Source organism: Tachypleus tridentatus, chromosome 11, assembly GCF_004210375.1.
Source record: "Tachypleus tridentatus isolate NWPU-2018 chromosome 11, ASM421037v1, whole genome shotgun sequence".
NCBI lineage: Eukaryota > Metazoa > Arthropoda > Merostomata > Xiphosura > Limulidae > Tachypleus > Tachypleus tridentatus.
Window position 1 is genome coordinate 76,342,042 of NC_134835.1, and position 24,061 is coordinate 76,366,102.

A 24,061-nucleotide genomic window follows, 5' to 3' on the forward strand; every position below is an offset into this window, starting at 1 on the left:
GACTCGTTCAAATTTCATAAGCAACATCGGCGATTTCATATTTATACAAGTTTTGGTTATAATCCTGTGTTCTAGTGGCTCTTAAATGAATCTCTGAGCATTATAAAGAGATAAAATAATGATTTAATCCTAGTTATTCTAAACACGATAGGGTTTTCAATTAAATAAAAATATCGTTTTATTTCAAAATCTTATTAACTTACATACTTGTGAATTTAAATATCGCTTTTCTACATAGATAGTCTTATTTAAATCAGTGATATTGTTTCTCGTTTGGTTTGTTTTGAATTTTGCGCAAAACCGTTCTTAATTTATCAGTGTAAGACTAGAAGAAAGGCAGCTAGTCATAACCACCCACCACCAACGAGTAGTGGGATTAACCATCACATAATCACGCCCCCACGGCTGGGAGGACGAGCATGTTTGGTGTGAAGGGATTCGAACCCGCGACCCTCGGATTACGCAATCGAGTGACTTAGCCATCTGGTCATGTCGGGCCCTTGTGGTTGAGAACCACTACATTGGACAAGCTTCAATAATCTGAAAAATCAATATAACAAATAAAGAAATAGTATCATCGGTTTATTACAGTACCTTAAATATACTGGAAGCTATGTTAATCATAGAATAAATAAATATTAACATCGATTAATTATATCTTAACTAAACATATCATGACGTAATCATACTATTAATATGGTTTGAAAAGGTCAAGGACTATTTCAAATAAGAAGTTAACACGTAAAATTGAACGAAGAAAGTAAAGTAAGTCAGAATATTAAAATGTAATCCCAGGTTAGACCAAGAATAGAAATGACTAATCTCCGCAACAGTAGAGGTTTGAGGATCTACTGTATAGATTGACAGATGCAGTGATTTATAAGTAGTGTAATGAAAGAAACGATATCCTGTGCTGAAGTCGGAATAAAACTGAGACACTTTTCTACCAAGGAAAGAAAGAAACTTAAGATCAAAGGCTTATTTGTCTTAATTGGTAAGATTATTATAAATGAAAGGTTAGCATTAAAAAAAAAATAAAACTTTGGTTAAGTGAAGATGGTTGCACGACCACATGTTAAAAGACTAAAACATAGGATTGTTTTGAAAGTTCTGACTCAGACACCTGTCTGCTTATCTCACTTTTTAAATAATCTATCTGAGGTCTACCAAACTGCTTTCCGACACATTTCTATTTCACCTGCAACTCATAAAGCAGAAGGTAAAGAAAGTTACAGTACAATAAGCCCATGAACTGTTTTTAGCGCAAAGCTACAACAGGCTAATTGTGCTCTGCTCACCACAGGGAATTAAACCTCAAAATTTAAAGAGGTGAGTTCGAAACCCTACAACTGACCAAGTGGGAGACTTATCCCACAATACAATAGATAAGGTACTTGACCGAATTTGATACCGAAAGTAAAGTATTAGGTTGAATTTATCACGTTAGCTGAACCAAATTTTAAAAGCTAGTTAAGATAAAATTCACTATAGGAAAGTTTGTACATGGTATTTGTACACTACAACTCAATGTGATCTGGTGAGCTTTCAACAAAATCCTAACTTGTGGTAAAAAAACAAATAAAGAATAAAAAATTATTAACTTACAATTTTAAATAATCAATTGAACTGTTATAAACACTGTTATAAAATCATCCATTGATAATTTATTTCCTGTACACATAAAAATATCATAAAGATACGAAAAAAGATGAAAAATAGCAATCATAAAAGCCTAAAGTAGAATATAAAAAGATAAAAAAACAAGAAACATGAAATTAGTATACAGTGCATGCATACACACACACTCACACACGTGTCTATATTTATTTACAAACAGGAGCTCCAGTAGACATAGCTGAAAGTCAATAGCAAGTTATTTAAAGTCACAGCAGATGTTATTTTTTTCTCTCCAATACCAACTGTTAGGTCACCTCAAAATAATACATCAGTTTCTGTCAGTAGTGGTGAGTCATTCTTCATTCTGAACAGTTTAGCTACCGTCCTGGAACCACTTCTTCCCTTTTCCTGATGGTGGTCTTCTTGCTGGAATATAAATTGTAAGATGGCCATCCAAACAAATGTTTTGTATTGACAGTTACGTCACCAACATATCATTAATTAAGCATTGAAAACACACGATATTGTGGCCGTGGATTCCAATAATAGCTTGAATAGTGGCAAGATATGGGAAAGTTGAAAGTGTTACAGTAAGCACAGACACAGCAGGGGCACAAGATGTTACAGGTTCCACAAAAACACTTTTATATTTCTCTGCCAATTTATTTTTATTTACTGAAAGAGAATTTGTTACATGGATATTGATTACTGGATATAATTATTTGGTAGCTCCACAGAGACGTCTTTTAGCTTCATCAAACTATGATTTAACTTTAGATGGCCCACATTTTGTGTTTATGTTTATGATCTCCTTTTAATGGATAGAGAGTGAAGTTGTGAGTTTTTTGGAGGCCTAAAGAATTATTTTTGTCTCTGACTACTGCTGTCTATGTCTTGTTTTGGTGACTGTTTGACTCTTTCAGCGAGGAATAAGAGTCACCTTCATAACTGAAGAAAAGTACATGTAGTGTTCTCATCGTCTACCAATTCTTAAAGAAACAACGAAGGGACTTATAAGCCAAAATGCTGCTCACTTTCCACTTTATAGTCAATTAGTTCACTAATTCGAAAAACAGGTATCAGCTGGGTTTAGCCATTTTCTATTAGTGATGCAGCAATCATATTGTAATGACCAGTGAACTTGATATTCAAAGGCATGCTTGAACAAGTCTTTGAACTGGATAGCTAGTTGTACATCTTCAATTATGAACAAACGAGAAGAATTTTAAGGGAAAAACTCAACAATCTAAAAGAAAGATTGAGATGAACTGTTATCTGGTGAGAGCAAGAATAATTTTTCTTACTTTTTATTTTCTGAAACAAACTTAAAAACAAACAAAACAATGACATGAGACTTATCAACTTACCCAGAGACAGATCAAGATCTCATATTTCAGTATATAACAAATTGTTGAAACCCACATTTCACTTGTGTACTGAAGTTTTCTCACACTTTGAATGTATGTGTTTAGACTTAGTTTCTAACATTAAGTACATTGTACTACAGTGATGTTGACAGGTACCTATACCGTTCTATACATGACCTGCATCCGTGACTAAAACAATAAATATGTGGTACTATCTGTTGAGTGACACCACAAACACAAATCTGTAAAAAAATCACATTTTAGTTATTCAACATTTAGATAATTAGAAAAATAACTACTGTATTTGCAATATCCCTTTTATTTATCATAAAACACAGATTTAAATAAACGTATTTTCTTCACAATACGAACACAACTTTCACTTGGACTGTACGTGAGGATTTCGTTATATCTTTATTAATGCAATTTGTAAATGTGGCACGAAAAAAAGGAAGTTTTAAAAAAACTGTTATTTTTGTGATAAAGGGTATCACTTTAAAAAATAAAACATCATAGTTCGTATTAGCACAATCCGAACACTTTTGCTGTGTATTACTTCCCACGAAAATCCTTTTATCAAAAAGGGCCACCTTTTCTAAATTCTTTCATTGAGGCATGGATACTAAGATTAATAATTAGTAGCACAAACAATCGTCTTTATAGGGGCATTTCTGCTAGTTGAAGCTAAACTAAACCATGCTCACAGCCCCTTAAACATCTTGCAGACAATTAATCTAAAAATTGAAAATTATCACTTAGAAACAAAATGTATATAGATTTATAACTTACAGCTATGATTGTTTTGTTTGTTTGTTTTTGAATTTCGCACAAAGCTACTCGAGGGCTATCTGTGCTAGCCGTCCCTAATTTAGCAGTGTAAGACTAGAGGGAAGGCAGCTAGTCATCATCACCCACCGCCAACTCTTGGGCTACTCTTTTACAAACGAATAGTGAGATTGACCGTAACATTATAACGCCCCACGGCTGAAAGGGCGAGCATGTTTAGCGCGACAGGGAAGCGAACCCGCACCCCTCAGATTAGGAGTCGCACGCCTTAACACGCTTAGCCATGCCGGGCCATTACAGCTATGAATAAGGTAATAAATTTATATTTTAAATATAATACTGTAAAAAATAAGTACGACTATTAGATGTCAACCCATAGTGTAACATTTAACCTTTGCTAAGGAGAAACTTTTAGGTTAAATTAAAGCCAATATTGTCTGTGACTAATATGTATTGACATCCAGCTATTATTTTTTCCTGCGTTTCGTAATGACTCCATATATCCTTGTGTACGTTATAAGACATCTACTCTATATGGAGGGCTGTACATCACATCTATAGAGAGCAAAATAGGTCAAACAACAGCATATTCAGGGAATAACCTGTTTATCTCTCTTCAGTTGCGCAGTACATCATCATGGCACAGAGTAAGTGTTGGTCTCAATAGGTTTGAGTGGCACATACTTGACAGTTTGAATCATCCATTTTGTTAAACCATCAGACTGTGGGGCTGGGGATGATAAGGAAAAACGCGTGTTTTTACCACACCAAAACGTTTTCACAACTCAGAAAACTGTTGAAATTCGAACATAAATTGTCACATTCACTCCTCTAAAATCAATGCAAAAGTTTAGTGTACCTTCGTTCTTCCAGACAATCAATGAAAGTTATATGATCCCGTCCTTTTTCTTGTACTTCAATACTGGCTGCATTCGTAATGATTCAATGTGAAGTCTGTGCAGTAGTTGTTTTATTGGGCATGCATCACCTGTTATCTATATGATGTTGTGTGAGTGTTATTTGACTCAACCAGTCAACAAATCACCGAGTTACTACCACCTGGCCCGGCATGGCCAGGTGGGTTAAAACGTAATAATGTGACGGCCAATCCTATTATTCTTTGGTAAAAGTGTAGCCCAAGAGTCAGCGGTGGGTGGTAATGACTAGCTGTCTTCCCTCTAGTCTTACACTTCTGAATTAGGGACGGCTATCGCAAATAGCCCTCGTGTAGCTCTGCGCGAAATTCAAAAAAAAAAAAACATACTACCACCGTGTTAAATCTAGCTTGCCTGCACAATCTTCAGTTATCAATCTTAGCTGTGTTTCTATCTGTGTATTTTACTTACAGATGTATTGCAATAAATTAAAACATAGAAATAACTCTAGCTTCACTTGCTTCCACTATGTTCACTGTGCTGGTTTTCATTTCAGTTTGCAACTGGATAACTGTTCATCCATTATTAGAAAGCAACTTGGACTTCATTCCCTGAGCTAATGCTTCTTGCTTGCTATACAGAAAACAATTTATTTCAGTCATTAGCTTTACAATTGTTAAACAACATCGATGCATTAGAAACCACAAGACATATTTGTGTACATGTGGGTACTGTGACTTCCTTGTTCCATTGGATACTTTTATCACGTAATATCAGTTTGTCAGTTGCATAGTCAAAATTGAGTAATAAACTTCACAGTACATGCATTCTAAGGATCACATTGCCAAAACAAGTGCCATTGACAACTGCCTTTGTGGCATTAAAAATCTTCCATACAAATTAGAGCATAAATCTCTTATTCGCATGTAGTCTCTCTACATTCCTCAGGATGAACTGTGTATCGACTGGCCTAAGTGATGGTTTCATTCTGAGAACCTAATATACCATGACATCTACTAGCATTCTATTCACTCCTGTATTAAGCAGGAATTCCAGACTGTTTATTGTACTGAAGTAAGTCAGTGACCACGTCCGAATAGAGATGCTGTAGCTTCCCAGAACTTTAACAGTGTCATTTATCTTTCTTTAACCCTTTGCGTGATGAATAATATTATGACAAGTATAATTAATTATGATCATGCTTTTCTGGTTCGGAAAAAGTGTTCATACCACAACAGTTGTAGTTGTAACAAATAGCTTATATAAAAAGTATTCATACTGCGACAATTATTATGTTTTTTTGTTCGAGCTGACCTCCATAGCTATTGTTTGTTTTTGAATTTCGCGCAAAGCTACACGAGGGCTATCTGCGATAGCCGACCCTAATTCAGAAGTGTAAGACTAGAGGGAAGACAGCTAGTCATTACCACCCACCGCCAACTCTTGAGCTATTCTTTTACCAACGAATAATGGAATTGACCGTCACAATATAACGCCCCACGGCTGAAAGGGCGAGCATGTTTGGTGTGACCTTCATAGATATGGAATAAGCGAAATGTGTCGTTGGAAATGGATCTTGCGAACACGGTGTGGTTGGAATATTAATATACTATTTCAAATTTTCAAAATCCTTTAAAGACTAGATAATTGTTTTTTCTTTAATTTATTTTTAGAGCAAAAGCACATTAGACTATCTGGTGTATCCATTGCAGGGAAACCAACATCGGATTTTAGCGCAGCGATTCTATGAACTTGCCCTTACCCCACCGGAAGACTAAAACGTATAAAGAATGAAGTGTTAAAAGAAGACAAGCAAAAAACAAAACCTTTCAATTATTATAAAATAAGTAACGATAAGTATTTATAAAATTTTAGAATATATTGTAGATGTGGTATATGTTTAAAAACAGTAAAGGTATTTTATTTTGCATATATCTTTTTCCAAAATCTGAAGTTTTGATACTTCTCCCTGTGCTAGGTGTCGCTTAAGACAATATAAGTTGACGACCACATTACAATTAAATATATTAGTAGGTAAACTTTAATTCAAAACTTTAAATGAAATGTGGAATTACGATATTTTATATACGTTGTACATAAAACATAACAGTTGAAAACCTTTGATAAGAAAGAACATGTGTATATTTGTTTGTAGAGATTCTTTTAATTCCTAAAAACTTATTCTCGGAAGAGAGCAACCTATAGGTTTTAGTACAGGTAAGCTTTTTTTTTTTTTTTGCTTTTTTCAGCCCACAGGATTTCAATTTTCCCGTTTCCAGGTAATACTACTACTTTGCCATTTTCTATATTTTTAAACTAGCCCCACAATTACTTTTCATATTGGAGTCTGCATTACATTTAATTCCACGAGTCAAAATATGTTATAATCCCAATATTTTCAAACTTTTTTTAATTTTATATAATTGTAACTTGTAAGTATAATTCATCTTTCTTCAAGCCAGTGAATCCTCAAGGATTTGACATTGTAAAATTCAATCCATTCACCAAAGATTTACTTGGTCCAATTAATACTAATTATTGTAGTCTTAAATATAGCCACAACCTTATATGTATGTGTATCCAGTAGGGTTAAAGAATTTTGAATTAATCTTAGGCACACATTCTTGTATTGTTGTAATCTAACAGACTGTTTCACTAGATTCGAACTCTAACAGGAAAGTATATTCACAACTAGTCAAATGATTTTCAGCTTCAGAAAAATTAAACAAATTACTGCTTTGACCACAAGTTTGTATTGAAGTTTCTACATGTAAAAATTAAAAGAAAATACTTTTTATATTGTGTTATACATTCACATCAGTTTGTAGAGGAATTTTATCTTGTGTTTTGCATTACTCTTAATGTAATTACTGTTTCTGTTTGTATACACTTTAGTGGTAGCAGCAATGAAGTAATATTACTGGAACATTAATCAATCAGGATGTGGAACCGACTAAGTCAAGTTGCAGGACTCGGTCAGGCTGAACCTGAGCTGCATACACAACAGGTAAGAATGAAAGTGTAATTCTGATAGTGGAGGAAAGTATTTAGAGAATGTATGGTAACTTAGTATGTAAGTATATACATCTACATGTTAACTATAGACTTGATAGTCTTTCTACTCATAACATCAAATAATTTCAGATTTTGATATAAATAAGGTATGACAAGGACATTAGCTAAAGATGCATTTTGATGTTAATTTAATGTTTATGTTGCTACTCCAATTTTTTTACTTTTCATTGTGCTGGCTCCACCATAACTGCTCACAAGCTTGATTAATTTCTAATCCATATGATAGCAGTCCTTGTTTTATTGTACTTATCATTTTCTTTAGCTGTCACATTACTGAGAACAGAGGATGCTATTCATTTCTTATATATATTCAAATCATCATTGACGTGTCTCACACACAAGTTAAAAATTTATCCTAATATGCACAATCACAAATGATGCCAAAAAAAATGGTTGTTAACAGCTTCAAAAACATTACAAAGTACATTAAGAGCTACATGTTCCACAATTTCATTTTGTGAGACCCAACTGCAATATTTGTAATGGACATGTTAAGAAAATTATGTATTTAACTGGAAGTTGTGCTTTGATATCAGCTTCAGCAATTCCATGAAGTTGCCTTCAAGAGCCTCAGTGCTTGGGTATGTTCAACTTTTCTTTACTGAATATATAATAGCATCAAAAATCACCTCAAGTGCTTTTCTACTTGTGTTGCATTTTTTACCTAATATACTTTGCCATTGAGTTTTGTGTTGTGATATTGATTTCTGTAGTCATGCATTTTCTATTACTCTGACTTTTATCATTCTTTTGTGGACCATCCTTGCCCTTTGTAAAATCATTCCATCCTCTTACCCATGAAGATGTAGAAACTGAGGAATGCTGTGATTGATGTAAGTGATTACTTTGCATAAATCACACACATACACAGCAAATTATATCACTTGTATTTCAATCCATGGGAAGAAAGTTTTTCCAACTTTCATGGAAAGTTCAGGTTTTTTTGCTGCTAATGTTGTTTAATGTTGTTACTACTGTGGATGTTAATTCTTCACATATGATGTTGATACTGACAAGTTCACTGTTACTGAAGTGGATGTTAATTCTTCACATATGATGTTGATACTGACAAGTTCACTGTTACTGAAGTGGATGTTAATTCTTCACATTATGATGTTGATACTGACAAGTTCACTGTTACTGAAGTGGATGTTAATTCTTCACATTATGATGTTGATACTGACAAGTTCACTGTTACTAAAGTGGATGTTGTGTCTTCACATTGTGATGTTGATACTGACAAGTTCACTGTTACTGAAGTGGATGTTGTTTCTGAACATGACATCTATATTGGTATGTTTATTACTACTGAAGATAATTTGATGTTCCATGTATTACCAATATTGGTAGGCTGAAATTCTAGTAATCAAATGAATCAAGTAATTTACAAAGAAAATTTTGTAAAAGAAATATCAATAGTTGGACATTGTTTTGGGCAATAAATAATAACATTGTTAGTGATCAGGCTAATCTAAAGCCAGTCAAGAAAAGCTTTTATTCAAATATCTAAGATACTCAGGAAAACAATATTTACAGTTTTCTCATAAAGTAGACTACCCAAGTGCAGATGAATAGTGTTTATAGTGTGGAATATAATACTGTTTAAATTTACCTACATTGATATGTAAACAATTCTTAAATCCTCCTTTTATGAAAACATTTTTTAGGTCAAACCTCATGGCCCACACAGGTTTAGAAAAAGTTTAGTTGTTATGATCTATGGATTGTTTGATTGTACAAAAATATTCACATTTTTTAACCAGAAGATATAGAATATAATTTATTTGAAATGACTGTCTTCATTTGTTTTACCAGAAGTTTGTTTGTTTGTTTCATGTCAGAATTTTTTTTCTGTTCATGAGGCCATTTCAATCAGTATTTGTGTAGTTCTGTCTTATTCTGGTACTTTAAAAGGATCTTGTTATAATGTAGTCTCACAGTATGGACCCTATGGATGATATTATAGTGGAGCATCAGTATTGTCAATAACACTGTAATGAAACCTGTATTGAAGGAATTTTATCTGTATTTTCAAATAGTGTACAAAATTTTCCTTTTACAAGAATTCATTAGGGCATTCTTCATTCATTTTCTTTGGCTCTTCCATTCTGCAGGGGCTGCTGTCCTTTACACAGGTTGCCCTACCATGATCATCTCTATTCATTACCAGGTTTTCTCCAGTTTCTTTTACATCTTCTTGAATCCTATCTTTTCAATTCTTAATTAGCTTTCCCTGCATTCTCTAACCAGCTACTGACAGCTCTGAAGCTTTCCTTATTTTTCCCTGCCTTCTCTAACCAGCTACTGACAGCTCTGAAACTCTCCTTATTATTTATTCTTCATCTCTTTAAATGACCAAACAACTTCAACCTCACTTCTTTTACTTTTTTACTCTATTCTACTGACTCTTTCCATTTTCTTTATTTTGTTATTTGTTTTCTCTTTCACTGACTCTCCACAGTCATCTCAGAATTCTCATTTCTTTTCTTATCATCAAACCTTCTTTCTTCTTTGGAGTTTGGGTCTTTGTTCTGTATAGGAGCCCTAGCCTAATCACAGTCTTATACATTGACTATCAGTGCTCTTGATACTCTGTTGTCACAGATGACTTTAGAAACTTACTTCTATCTCTTCCAACCAACCTGAATTCTGTTTCTCACCTTCTCCTTCACTTTGAGTTGTACTTCCCATTCTTACTGATTTCTTCATGAAGAATGAAAATATTATGAGTTTTGAAGCTTGTGGTTGTTAATATAGAAGTACTGTAAATCATGCAAAATAACCTTAATTAACTTTGATTTGAATGAGCTGTATTGCTTTGATGTATATTTCTATAAAGTACTGGTGTTTCTTGAAGATTTATGTGTGTGGAAGCTGTTGGCAGCAAATAGCATGTTTACCAAATAAAAACACATTTGTAGAGTTGTATTATTATGTTCTCCATGTTAAATATATTAAGAGTAATAGTAATGTGTGTATAGTTAATGTTGTATTATGTAAATACATCACTGTTAGTCTCAAACTGTAAAGTTCAACACTTGAATGCAGGGTATACTTTGCTATTCTCTTTTTGTCAATGCTTTTGCTGAATATTTTTTCTTTGTCACTTCCAAAGTTGTGGGACCACAAATTTTTAATTCAATTTTATATTCTGATGAATTATTATGCTTTGGATCACATCGGATTCATTATGTATGTATTGCTGTAATTAAACAAAGGTCATATTTTAATTTATTATATATTTAATTCCATTAATTTAAACTTTACAGTGCTAACAATTTTTTCATTGTATGAATCATCCTTTGACTCTTGTAAATATTTTAGTACAAACTATGTCATGAAAAATCAAAACTAATTATTACTAAAATCTGAAGATTCATTCATAAATTCTAAAGTTTGAGTTACAATGCTAACAAATTTTTTTCAGCTTCTATGTATTTCTTAAACATATCAACAGATGAACCTTTTTAAGGTGTTCAGATCATTTAAACCTCTACAGATCTGTTAACATCTTTAACTCTGTGGCCTCCAGTACAATTCTTAAATTCCTTTCTGAGTACTGTACTGCATTAAGCTTAAAATTTAATTATATTACTTCACTCTCAATATTTTCAATCTGGCATGGTCAGGTGGTTATGGCACTTAACTCATAATCTGAGGGTCTTGGGTTCAAGTCTCCCTCACACCAAACATGCTCACTCTTTAAGCTGTGGGTGTATTATAATGTGATGGTCAATTCCACTATTAGTTGGTAAAAGGGTAGCCCAAGAGTTGGTGGGTGATGATGACTAGCTGCCTTCTCTCTAGTCTTACACGGCTAAATTAGGAATGGCTAGTGCAGATAGCCCTCCAGTAGCTTTGTGCAAAAATTCAAAATAAACAAATAAATAATATATGAAAAATAACAATATATTGTATGTTATAATTTGAATTTTTGTGTTACTTAAGTATTAATTGATTTGTTTCAAAAGAAACCTTTTAAAAAGTATTTTAACTGCAGTTTTCATGTCACATTGTTCATGAACGTTGAAAAATCATTTCTTTAACAGCATTTCTTTGACACACATGTTCAGTTTTTACATGCTATGTATGTTTGACCTAATTGTCATGTGAGATCACTTCAACATGCATGTAGCTAGTTGACACAAATGTATATAGTCATTAGAAAGAGCTCAGTTAACAGTATACATGTAACTGCTGTTTGTATTAATGTCTACTAGATCAGCTCTAGTAGGTATAGTTGTTTCTTCTCTAAATATGCTATATTTAAAGAGGCAGTTAAATTATATTTAGACCTCTTATATATTTTTTTAAATATGTATTTTATTTTTAAATCACTTTTGAATGGTTTAACCTGCTACTCAGGTTTTGAAAAGTTATAAACAAAATGGTGTGTACAAGTTCCATCTTCCTTGGGCAACACATCTGTATGGAGAGTCTACTGAAATACCTTTGTAAAGCCCTTTGGGAATCAGTTAACATATTGGCATAAATTGTAATAGAGGAAGGAGTTGAAAGGAAAATTTATAAATAAACTATAAGTGAAAATATTAAGTCTTGAAATTACACATATAAGAAATATAGTCATCTCAGTGAGTTTTGTTGATGAGTTAAATGGCATGTACATATTTAAATTTAATTTCAAACATTTTATTGCACTGTGTGTTAGTGATAATAGATATAATAAAGAAAATAGAAGGCAAAACAAATATTTACCTAAAAAATATTTTGATACTTATGAGGTTGTAGAGATTATACAAATGAAATGTTAAAACTGTAAGATATAAAATAGTATTTTTATACTTCATATAAAAATCACCCTGTAAGTGAACTGTTCAAAGTGTGAGTACAAATAATGAATTCTTTTTATTATAAATAGCAAAAAAATCAAAATTAGATGTTTTATATTCTGAGACTACATGCTTTTAGGAACATTCTTGTCAAATTTTATCTGCTAGTTTTATTACTAAAATAATTAGTAGCCAGTAGACATAGAGTTAATATCATGTCTTTTAAACCTGTCCAGACCAGTGAACATCTCTAGGGTATCGAGATTTCGTAAACTTGCCCAGACTAGTGAACACCTATAAAGTGTCAAGATAATTTAAATTGTAACCCTGCTTTGACAATTATAACTCATAAAATGTTTTAGAATCAATATTTTGTGATACATTTATTTTGGTTTATTTATAAAGAACAATTTAAAAAATGTTTGTTTTCATTTCTGTACAGCTCTAAGGAAGTTTGTGAACTTCATACTTATTAGTTTTCGCAGAATTTTATGCCCATCTTAAAGAATAAGTTCCTAAAAAATAATGTATCTGAAGAATCCAATATCTGGTTCTTTAATTTTGATAATTTCCATTGGCTTTCCCAAATGAGTTTTGGTATCATCTTGATTGGCATCCTTTGATGTTACATTAAGTGGTTTTGTCATTTACTAATGAAACATAACTTTTGAAACGGCTATAAAATAGTTGTAATGTAATTGGATAGGGAAAAGATTAGACTTTTCAATGTCAGAAAATTAATAGCATTTTCAGCAAATGTATGAACTTTATTTTACCTCATTTAAAACAGTAGTTAAATCTGTGATCATTGAAATTTGAAGAACACACTAAAAGGTCACACAGTTGTCCCCAATATTTTCATCATTTCCTTAGGTTTTTATGAAGCGACCTGTAAACTGAACCTTGGAAAAGTAGATTTATAGTATCTAATTACTCAATCTTTTTCATTTCTAAAGTTTTTATTGATATTGTTGTGCCTTGGTTACATCTCAAAGGCATTTGAAACTTGTTAGTCATTTTTACTAGATTTTCTGTAAAATTATATTTGATTAGTTTCATGATGATGAGAAACCCATTTGAAGTAAAATGTATTCTAAATATGGTAGGTATGGGTATTAAAACTTTAATGAAAATTAAAGTTCTGTACTTTATTTTAATATCCATACCAACTGTCTTTAGAATACATTCTGTTACTTTGTAATTAATATAAGAATATTTTGTTACTATTTGAAAAACAACTCTATACTTGAGTGAACAATACTTAAGCTTACTCATTGACAAGTAGTTTCAGAAATGGTTCAATAGTGTAAAAGTGATTAATAAGTTCAGCTGGTTAAAGGACTATTTCTATGAATGGTCACACTGTGGTAAAAGAAATAACTACAATACTGATGAGAGATTACTTCATATTTTAAAAACATAATGCCATCATTGTGGTTCTACATTAACAATGTGCCAAGTATAAAACATTCCAATTATCTTTAAAAAAAATTTTTTCTCTAGAAAATAAATATTTTTGCAGAAAATGCATAAACAAGTAAAGAAATAACTTTTTATAAAAAGGGACTTAATGTAGGTGTGGCTAATATCAATCCTTCAAAAGTAATTCAAACAAGATAGTAGAGATGTTATTTGCATTTCTTTAATGAAGTTAAACATATTGAAACAATGGACATTGGAAGATTGTATTTATAACCAAGTTCTATACACAATGAGATTCTAACTATTATTTGTTTGTCTATTATTGGCTATTAATTACTATTTAAGCCTGTACTTGAAACAAATTTCTGTAAAACATTAACTTGAAGGGATAATGACAGCATCATTTACACTAGAATTATGCTTGATTTTTTAAATTACTACTAGTTAGTAATAATATTTATAAAGCAGATACCCCATTTGAAACTATGTCACCTCAGTGAAATTGGTTGACACCATTTTTTTTGGAATTTGAGTTATTATGTAATAAAATAGAGAGAAGAAAAAGAATAACATAAAATTCAAACTTTTTGCTATGATATTTACAGATATTCCCAGAAGTTGACACAGTCATTACATAGATATTGTTATAAAAAGGAACACTGTACTGGTATTGTAAAGTTCTAATGATTTATTGAGAAGATACTTAAAATACAATTTCAATCAACAGTCTGAGCCATCCCTACATAGGCAGTGCTATGGCTTGCTTTATAACAACTGTTCTAGAAAAAACTGGGAAGTAATATTCTATGAGTTGAATTTTCCCTCTTTAATTCTACATAAATGTGCTTAATATATTTTGACTTAAATATGTAAGTCTATCTGTCATGTCCGGTTATATTTCTTTATTATTTATAACTAAAGGAAACTGGCATATGGTGTAAAGGACAGGAAGAAAATTTGACTGCATTATGATTTGAATGTTTTTGACAGGATTAACCGAGTTTTATTGCATTATCTTTGACTGTTGATAACTGGTCATTTTTTAAAAAAATAAGAGTCATCAGTTGCACAGTTGTTATTAATACTAAGGCTTAAAGATAACTTTATTAGTTGTTTCAATTTCATTTAACTTTTTCTATTGTTTTGAAATTGTCATAAACACAATTAGATACAGCACAAACACTCTACTTAGTGCATTATATTTTTTACCATGCAGTGCTCAACTCTCCTCTATGGTCATTATTTTTGAAGTGCTCATAATGAATCTTTTTCAAAATATAAAAGTGAAAGACATTTTTACAAAGTTAATAAATGACCATCTTAAAGTTTAATTCTTATCTGCATTTAAAAATTCTGATGTTCTCACTTCCTAGTTTTGTTTCAGTGTACAAAAAAAAAACAATAAATGTCAGATTTCATCCATTTTGTACCATATTTAAAAGTTGTTAAATGAGATTGGACTCCTAGTTCATAGTTGCTTAGTACCATATGCACTGATACAAAAACATATATTTTGTGTGTTATAAATCATTTATTTAAAGTGTTATTATTTTACTCCATGTACAATAATGCAGTAATAATAATAAGTACACATACTCAATCTATCATTTTTATGATTTTGGTGATATTAGTCACTTGTATTGTTTCCTTTCTACTGTAATCTTTTATAATCCAATACAACATGAAAGAGGAACTGTTTCTATTCTTCATTTGCTGTGATGTGATGGCATTATGCTTATTAATAAGGATCACTCCCTTTTCAACATTGTCATTTGTTAAATTCAAATGTTGAGTTTTTTGTAGCATCTTCTTGTAGTTTCCCTTGAGCTCCCATGACTCAGGATGCATACAACATCATGGGGATGGTTCACTTGTATTCTCAAGGATGTCTTTCTACTTGGTAATAGGCTATGCATGTACATTACGTTTTTGTTATAAAACAAACATTAAACATTATTTGTTTGATTTGCTTATACTGATTAGAAAGTTCAGCAAAATGAAATTATGCTATATGTTCACTTAAATAAGCTTTGCCACAATTTTCTTTTTGTAAGAACAGTCCAGAAGATTTATGCTATAATTATTTTTGCTTTTGCAGACTCAAAATGTTCAGAATCCTACAGAGTTCCAAGAACAACAACAAGTACTTATTGAGCAGTTGAAAGATATGTTACGTGAAAATGAAGCACAGTTAAAAAACAAGGAGAAAGAAGTAGAAGCAAGTATCAGAAAACTTTATTTCTACCACTATATTATGATGCATCCACTAGGGCATTTTGAAATCAAACTTGTTGGTTGCAAAAGTTTTAGAAAATCAATTTTAGTACTTTCTGTTACATCTGTGAAACTAGCTTGACAGAAGCAGACTGTCCAGAAAAATATAAAATAAAAAAATGTTTTGCATAGTCAATTTTTTCTTTAATTGAAACATTGTATGCTTTTCTGTAATGTGGTCACATACTTTATATCAGTATTTGACATGACTTATCACTTAATTATTTTCTTTGAAACATTTTTTATTTTGTTTCATGGAATTTGGAATGGCGTTTAGTGTTATCTACATTTAAGTAGAAATTTAAAATACTTTTTCTCTTTGGATAATAGTATAGCTTGGCTCAGTGTCATTGTAACAAAAGTTTTATAATGAAAAATGAACATAATATCTTAATTTATGGTGGCCTGTCCATAAGAAGTGACAGATGAGAAAACAAATAAGAGTCAAGTAACTACTATGTAGGTCAGAGTAGGATTGGGTGTTTTCATTTCAGTAGTTTCTGAATGATAGTGTAGTAAATTTGAAGGCTAAAATACTAAAAACTAGGTTTTTATACTTGAGGTTGGCACTACACAGATAGCCTACTGTGTAGTTTTGTGCTTAACTGCAAGGAAATAAAAGATTAAAGAACTTTTATGATAATATGATTATATGAAAAATATGAAAGATCAGCATTTGTGTCATGAATGATAACAGTAGTCCATCCTTAATGATATAGAAACTGTTGTTTCTCTTGTTTGTTTCACAATTGCATATTAATTATGATTATTTTTGCCAATTTTCTAAAAATTTTCTTCTACTTTCAGGATACAATGGCCAAATTTCAGAAATTTAAGCTTCAGTCTAAAGCCAAAATAGCACAGCTTACTAATCAGCTCAAAAGTCAAGAAGTGAACATTGGACAAGAAAAGGTAAAGTAAATGGAAAAACTTTTCATTCATTGCAATTACTTATGTAGAAGAGAAAAAAATTAGATCAAGTAAGTGGTTAATATGATTAGTTTCCATGGCTTCTTTTCGGTTTACTATAAAAGTGTATCAGATCCACATTGATACCTTGTTTTAAACAATATTTTTGTTGTTGCCTGTGTAATTAAATGTTTTCCTGTTTGCATAATATTAAAATATGTATATTTTTATTAATTCTTAAATTATGTAGATTTCAGCTACCTTTATATTTTTTTGTAGTTATGCTCAATTTATAGACTAATTTAATTTTCCTATAATTGATGAGAAATGTGGAATGAATACATTGGAAATTAAATTTTGTTTTAAATCTGTTTGGAAACAAGTAAAGTTTGAAAATAATCAAATGAATAAAACAAAATTAAAAACCATGTTAATTTATAATTTCAATCTTAACTTCATAGTTTTAATATTGTGCAGTTTTTGCGACATACTATTATAATTTTGTAAATAACTGTGTAAATAATTGTATAAGCAATTCAGTAAATTATGCAGTTATTAATTATAAAATATGGGCTTTATTCAAGTTAGGTTAGTTTTACACTTATATGTTATAGCACTTTTTTTTACAAGTTCTTTACTTTATTTGTGGACATTCTTAGAAGAGGATGAATGAAAGAAAATTCAAATTTAGCCTTCATATCTAGATAGGCCCCAAACTGACTTTAATTTATTGTAATTAAATAACTTGAAAAATCAAGGATACAAAGATGAATTGTTCTTGTCTCATCTGGATGCAGTCCTGTTTCTAGGGAAAAATATACTTTCTTTTAGAAAAAGATGAAAATAAAGATAATTATGAATACAAGTCTCACAAAGGTTGCCAATATTCAGTTGTTTGCTGTAACTACCTATGTAAAGTTATAGATTTTTCAAGAAAATTATTTTAAAACTTATTACTGAAAAATGTGTTATTTTTTTTTAGTTAGCAGGTGAAGCAGAAGAAGTTCCATTCTCACCTCATGAACATTCTGCAGACCATGGAATCAAAGGGAAAGTTATAATGCTAAAGAGGCAACTAGAGGAGGGGCGACAAAAATTTGAAAGACGAGAAAAAGAACTAATAGAAAGTCGTAACATTTTAGAAAAAACAGTTCAGGATTTACAAAGTCAGCTTCAGGAAAGGGAAGACCTTATTCAAGAGCTGAAAGAGAAAAAAGACATGAAAAATGAGGAAACTAAGGCATCAACTACCCACAGTGTAAGAGTGTAGAACAGAGGTTCCCAAATTTTTTCCCCTGGTGACATCTTGACTCATTTACTTTTATTTGTGCAAAACCTCTGCTACCCTTTTCAATGTTTGTTTTTTTGTTTGTGTGTATGTTTGTTCTTAGTTACTCTTTTCTTGGTGATACTCTTGCAACACGAACAAGTTGCCATAACACACAGTTAGGAAGCCACTGGTTTAGAAATAGTTATTGGATATTCTGTTTAAATTAATTGTTTTCATGTTTGATGTGGATAAAATATATTATAAATAATTTATATAGCAAAATCATTTGTTTTGTAAAACATTGCCTGTAATTATATGTAAGGATGTTAAATAAGTAAAAGTGGTAATTTTTTTGTCCACGGTTATCCATTGTGTAAGAGTTGATAGTAAAAATATATTATTTCTGCAGGAAAGAAATGTGCAAGAAATATACGCCCAGCTGGTGTACAAAGATTCAAAGATCATGGATCTTAATTACACTGTTCTTGAAAGGGAACGCCAGATCATGGACCTTCAGGAACTTATTAAAGAAAAGGATGAGGTCCTACAGGCTCGAAACCGTGCAATACAGGTGTGTTGGCCTTTATTTTTATTAGGTAATATTGTAAAAACACTTGATAAAACCTTTGTTATTAGTGTATGTAGGAGGTTCCTAGAAATTGTTCACGCTCTTATGTACTCGCTCATTCAACTCAATTAAACAACGTTGAAGCATTGTGGGATTTCATTTTCTAACAGAAATGCATTTTAATGTGTAATGACGTGTGATATTGTAAGCCATGAAGTTTAAATGAGAAGTAAGGGTTGTAGTCAACAATACTACAATTTCAGTATAAGTTTCAGTAAGAATTTTTTTTTTCTAATACAGTGGAGGTTACTTATAAACAGAGTTGCTTAAAACTGTGTTTATTACAATACATTAAACCTCATATGGTTTTTGTTTTGTTTTTAATATTTCATATGAAAATCTTATTCTACAATTTTTGTAGCAATGAACTGATCACATCTGCATTTGCAGTTATAAAAATTAATTCATAAATATCACTATATCTGACATTAATGTGTTTCAGATGTAAAGTATGATAAACATTAAATGTCTTTGAACTCTAATTATTTGGGACATTTATAATGAAATTAAAGCTACTGACTGTTGACCTTAAAACTAAGTTTTACACCCACCTAATGTTAACAATAACACAATCAGACTTAATTACATGTTAGCCCCTTTATTAAAAAAAATTTACAATGAAATGTATGTATGTGTATCTTTAAGCATGATATAAATATTTATTTTACTATAGTTTGTTACATCTGCAATTCTTTAAGAAGTAATGGAAATCTGTTTTAGAACTCATGCACAAGCAGACTCCACAGTAAGGCTTCATTGTTTCAGGTTACTAGGGAGATATTTTATAAAATGAAAAGCAACTACCAAAGTAATAACTTCAAAAAAATAAACTATCACTCAGTGAAATTAAGTTATTACTTTCAGATAGCATACAAGAAAAAAATTGTATAGTTACATTATTTAGAGAAAGAAAGATTCTGACACTACAACTAAATGTCTCAAAATGTACAATTAATGTAAAGAAGGAAGGGTGCTCTGAAGAAATAAATCATGAGAAAGAAGCTAATCCCAATTTTCAGGTAATATATTTTTGTAGCTTTAGAACTTCATAGAAAATCTGAAAAAACAAATGTTGTTAGTTGACATTGGAAAATTTTACAAACACAACAGCTTAAAAGAAAATCACTGTTTTCAAATTTTTTGAATTAAAAATAAGCAACAAATGCACAGATTACAGGACTGATGTTTTGTATGTTGACACGTTTTATCTGTGCAAGCAAAATGACTTAAGTGTTTCTAACTCACTAATTAAGATTTGGAGCAAAGATGTAGTTTAGAGTTATCTGTTTGATTTTTAGTATGTTATTTAAAATGTATATTAATCAAATTTATGTCAAAACAAAATTATTAATGTGAACATTTTAGTTATAATTTTTATTTGTTAAATGAATTAATTGAGGGAAATCAAATAATTTTTGTAGTGATATCATGTTCTGGAAGAGAGTGACTCACTGGTTTTGATACTCTTCCTGTTATTATTATTGTCTTGTTCATTTATGGAATTGAGAAATTCAAAGCTTATTAAATAACTTTTAGAAAAGTATGCAAAATAGTAAATATATATATATATGTGTGTGTGTGTGTGTGTGTGTATCTTGTTTTTATTGTTTATAGCTAATGACAGAAGATATGAGTAAAAGAGGAAAGTCAGTTGTAGATGAACTGGATGAAACACGTGGCCAAATGAAAATTATGCAGAAAAACTTTGTAACCATGGAAACAAGCTGGAAGGATGAGAAAGATAAACTTGAGAAAGGTATCCAACACCTTCAAGAAAAACATGAGGCAGAAACAGATGAGAAACTCAAAAAAATTGCTGACCTTGAGTCAAGTTTGAAAAAGCTAGAGTCAGTACGGTTTGAACTAGCTACAAAAAATGCACAGTTACAAGAAAAACTTGTTTACTTGCAAGAAAACATGGGAGTGTTTAAAGACACCCAGTTAAAACACCGTGAAGGTAAGTAAGAAATTAGGCAATAAAGAGAATAATTTCCGTATTGTGATTATAATAAGCAAATTGTAACTTACATTATCTAAATATTCTGATATATAAACTTCAAGTGATTGTGTCTTTGGTAAAATAAATCTGTAATATACATTCTGTATGGTATAAAAATAATTTATGTATGTTTATATATGCTATTATGTATAAATTACCTGCCAGCAGATCTTGATTTATATTTAAATATAGTAATTTACATGAATTATTTTTATTTCATGTACTTTAAAATATCCTGCTAGCAGATCTCATGATTACTTTGAATATAATAATAAACTTAATGTTATTTATATACATTTTACTTACTGTAGTGCTCTGCATGCCCAGATATTTAGGGCACTCGAGTCATAGTCCAAAGGTCACAGGTTCGAATCCCTGCCACACCAAACATGCTTGCCCTTTCAGCTGTGGGAGCATTATAATGTGACATTCAATCCCACTATTCGTTGGTAAAAGAGTAGCCCAAGAGTTGGCGGTGGGTGGTGATGACTAGCTGCTTTCCCTCTAGCCTTACACTGCTAAATTAGGGATGGCTCGGTGCAGATAGCCTTCATGTAGTTTTGTGTGAAATTCAAAACAAACCAAACTTATTGTAGTGAAATAAATGATTGCCATTTTTTTAAATTTATTGAGCAAGATATGTTCTAGTGGCAAGCATGCTGAGCAGTTGTTCTGAGGTTCACAGTTCATAGCCCATAACTGCTAAATTGCATTTCCACATTTTAAGGCTGTCATTATGAGTATGATGGTGAAGTCCCAATGTTTAATTAAAATAGCCCAAGAGTTGGCTGCAAATGCTATTTGTGTTCCATTACTTAAAAATTGCAATTTGCATGTTGGGGCTGTTGATATTTTATAAAAATAACCAAAACATCTCATGTTTCTATTAGAGAGCAGTTCAAGTTTTAATATGTAGTGGGTACTATCTGCTTTTCTTCTAGCCTAACAATTGAGAATTAGTGACAGGTAGCCCATGTATATTTTCATACAAGTATTGGAAACAAAACCAAGAGTTATTGCTGAGCTGCCACAAATACGTTAACAAAACACATTATTCAATTTGAAGAAGCATATGGATGATAAGTATGTCATCATAATATATCTGTATGAATATGATATTTATTTGTTTTTTCTAAGGGAAGTTTGATTATACTGGTTACAACTGTGTAATTTACATTAGAATATACTTCAAACCTTCAGTACTTACTTTTACAGAAAGACAGCTAATATAATGCAAATACTTGCAAAAATAAAACCATTAAAATATCTATTTTATGGGTGGTTAAAAATGATGATTTAATGTAATTCTTTTCCACCCATTTTCACTTATTTTGTAGAGGAATGGAACCAGCTCCAAAAAGAACTTGAAAAAAAAAATTCCCAGGTTGCAGAGTTACAACTACATCTAGAGCAAGCCAATAGTCAGACTGACACCAAGGTTCTGAAAGCTAGAGCTAAAGAAAGAAGCAAGATAAAAGCTTTAGAGAGACAAATTGAACAATTGAAAAAGGTTTTGTTTATTTCATTTCATTTGAACATTTTTTGTGTTTTCTTCATATAACTATTAAACTAAATATTTTCACTGAAACTTGTTAATAAGACTTAGTGTTTGAATGTTCAATACTAACAAAACAGTGAAAGCCAGTTGTTCTTACTGAATGCAAGGTCTATGATTAGAAATGTTTAATGAACAAGTCAAAAAGAATGCAAACAAACTAACATCTGCAAACAAATGCAATTTTTATTATGAATGTTAAGCCTATTTTCTAACCATTCTTTTCTGTCTAAGTACTTGGTTGATAGCTTCATTAAGTATGGTTTATGCAAACGTATTATTAGGCCCATTAGTAAAAGAATAAGAACTAATAATCACAATGTTTCACTTTTTTGTAGAATTTTTATAAAATAAGTATAAAATACTTGATTAAAAAATGGAATAAATGAACAGTTGCAATAGAAAGGACTGAACAAACCTGGTTTAAGAGAGGTTTCAGCTTAGTAAAACTTACGAATGTTACAAATCTTTAATTGCATTTTATCCTCGGCATATTATAGGTACAAAATTCAATGTAATATTAAATATGAAACATTTATGGTGAGTTATGTTGACATCTTTTCATGGGTATATTACAATGTTTTAATGGGCAATAACTACACATTGTTTCATTAAGTTTATTTCTCCATGCAACAAAAAAACTTAGCTCTGGTTGTGAATATATTCTATCCACAATTATTATTTTTGGCTTGTTTATGTTAGGCCTAAGGTGTTTCTTTTTTGATACAATACTTCCCTCCTCTCAGAACTAGCTTTCCTTGTGTTGTGCTGCCATATTTATGCAAATATTTATATATAACACATGCCACAAGCCCTTTACACCCACCCACCCTAGTGGAATCAAACATTCCAATATGTCTCTCATGAAAATCAATATGCATCATCTCCTCACCAGTTGGAGAGCACCACCATCATGTGGCACCATCTATGCACCAGTCCTTTACTTCTCATTTGACAGTGTTGAAACTCAAATGTCTTTTGTCCTGGAGTGATTTAACTTGGTTTCACTCACATTTTACTTTATTCCTTTACAAGAAATTTTCACTTTCATTTGTAAACATTTATATCCATTTGCTTTGTCATCAAATCCTTTGCTTGGTTGTTTGATGCCAGGCACCTCAGGTTCATCTCATTTCTCTGATGCCATACTTAATCACGGGGAAATTAAGCATTATATGCAATATGGGACAACCTTTTTCTCCTCCCATTACTCTTCTTGTCCTGAGCCTTTCAATCCTGGCCACACTGTCAAAGATTTTGATCATTATTACTCCTTTGGAGTTCACTGTACTTTCCCACATCTGGCCTGATGGTTCTGTTCAGTCCTTGTGATTTTTTTTGTATTTTATTTTTCAGGCATTTGATGTTTTATCTGTTGCTCCTATTTCTTATGACCCAAGTCCGTTTCTCTTACATGATTCTGTCACCTGACTTCATTTAGTTTTCCCCACACACTGATATTTGACTTTATGTTGTTTTGCCACCCAGTTGTTT

The 24,061-nt window shown here is 31.3% G+C and overlaps 1 protein-coding gene across 1 annotated transcript in view; it reads left to right on the forward strand.

The window, feature by feature from the left end:
* Window positions 1-6,630: 6,630 nt before the first annotated feature.
* Window positions 6,631-24,061, forward strand: part of LOC143232506 (uncharacterized) — a 64,407-nt gene continuing 46,976 nt past the window's right edge. The window contains 8 exon segments of the mRNA XM_076468060.1: window positions 6,631-6,862; window positions 7,541-7,652; window positions 16,031-16,150; window positions 17,014-17,118; window positions 18,098-18,373; window positions 18,795-18,956; window positions 20,628-20,970; window positions 22,350-22,522. Coding sequence (XP_076324175.1) covers window positions 7,587-7,652; window positions 16,031-16,150; window positions 17,014-17,118; window positions 18,098-18,373; window positions 18,795-18,956; window positions 20,628-20,970; window positions 22,350-22,522 — 1,245 coding nt within the window. The 5' untranslated portion in view covers window positions 6,631-6,862; window positions 7,541-7,586.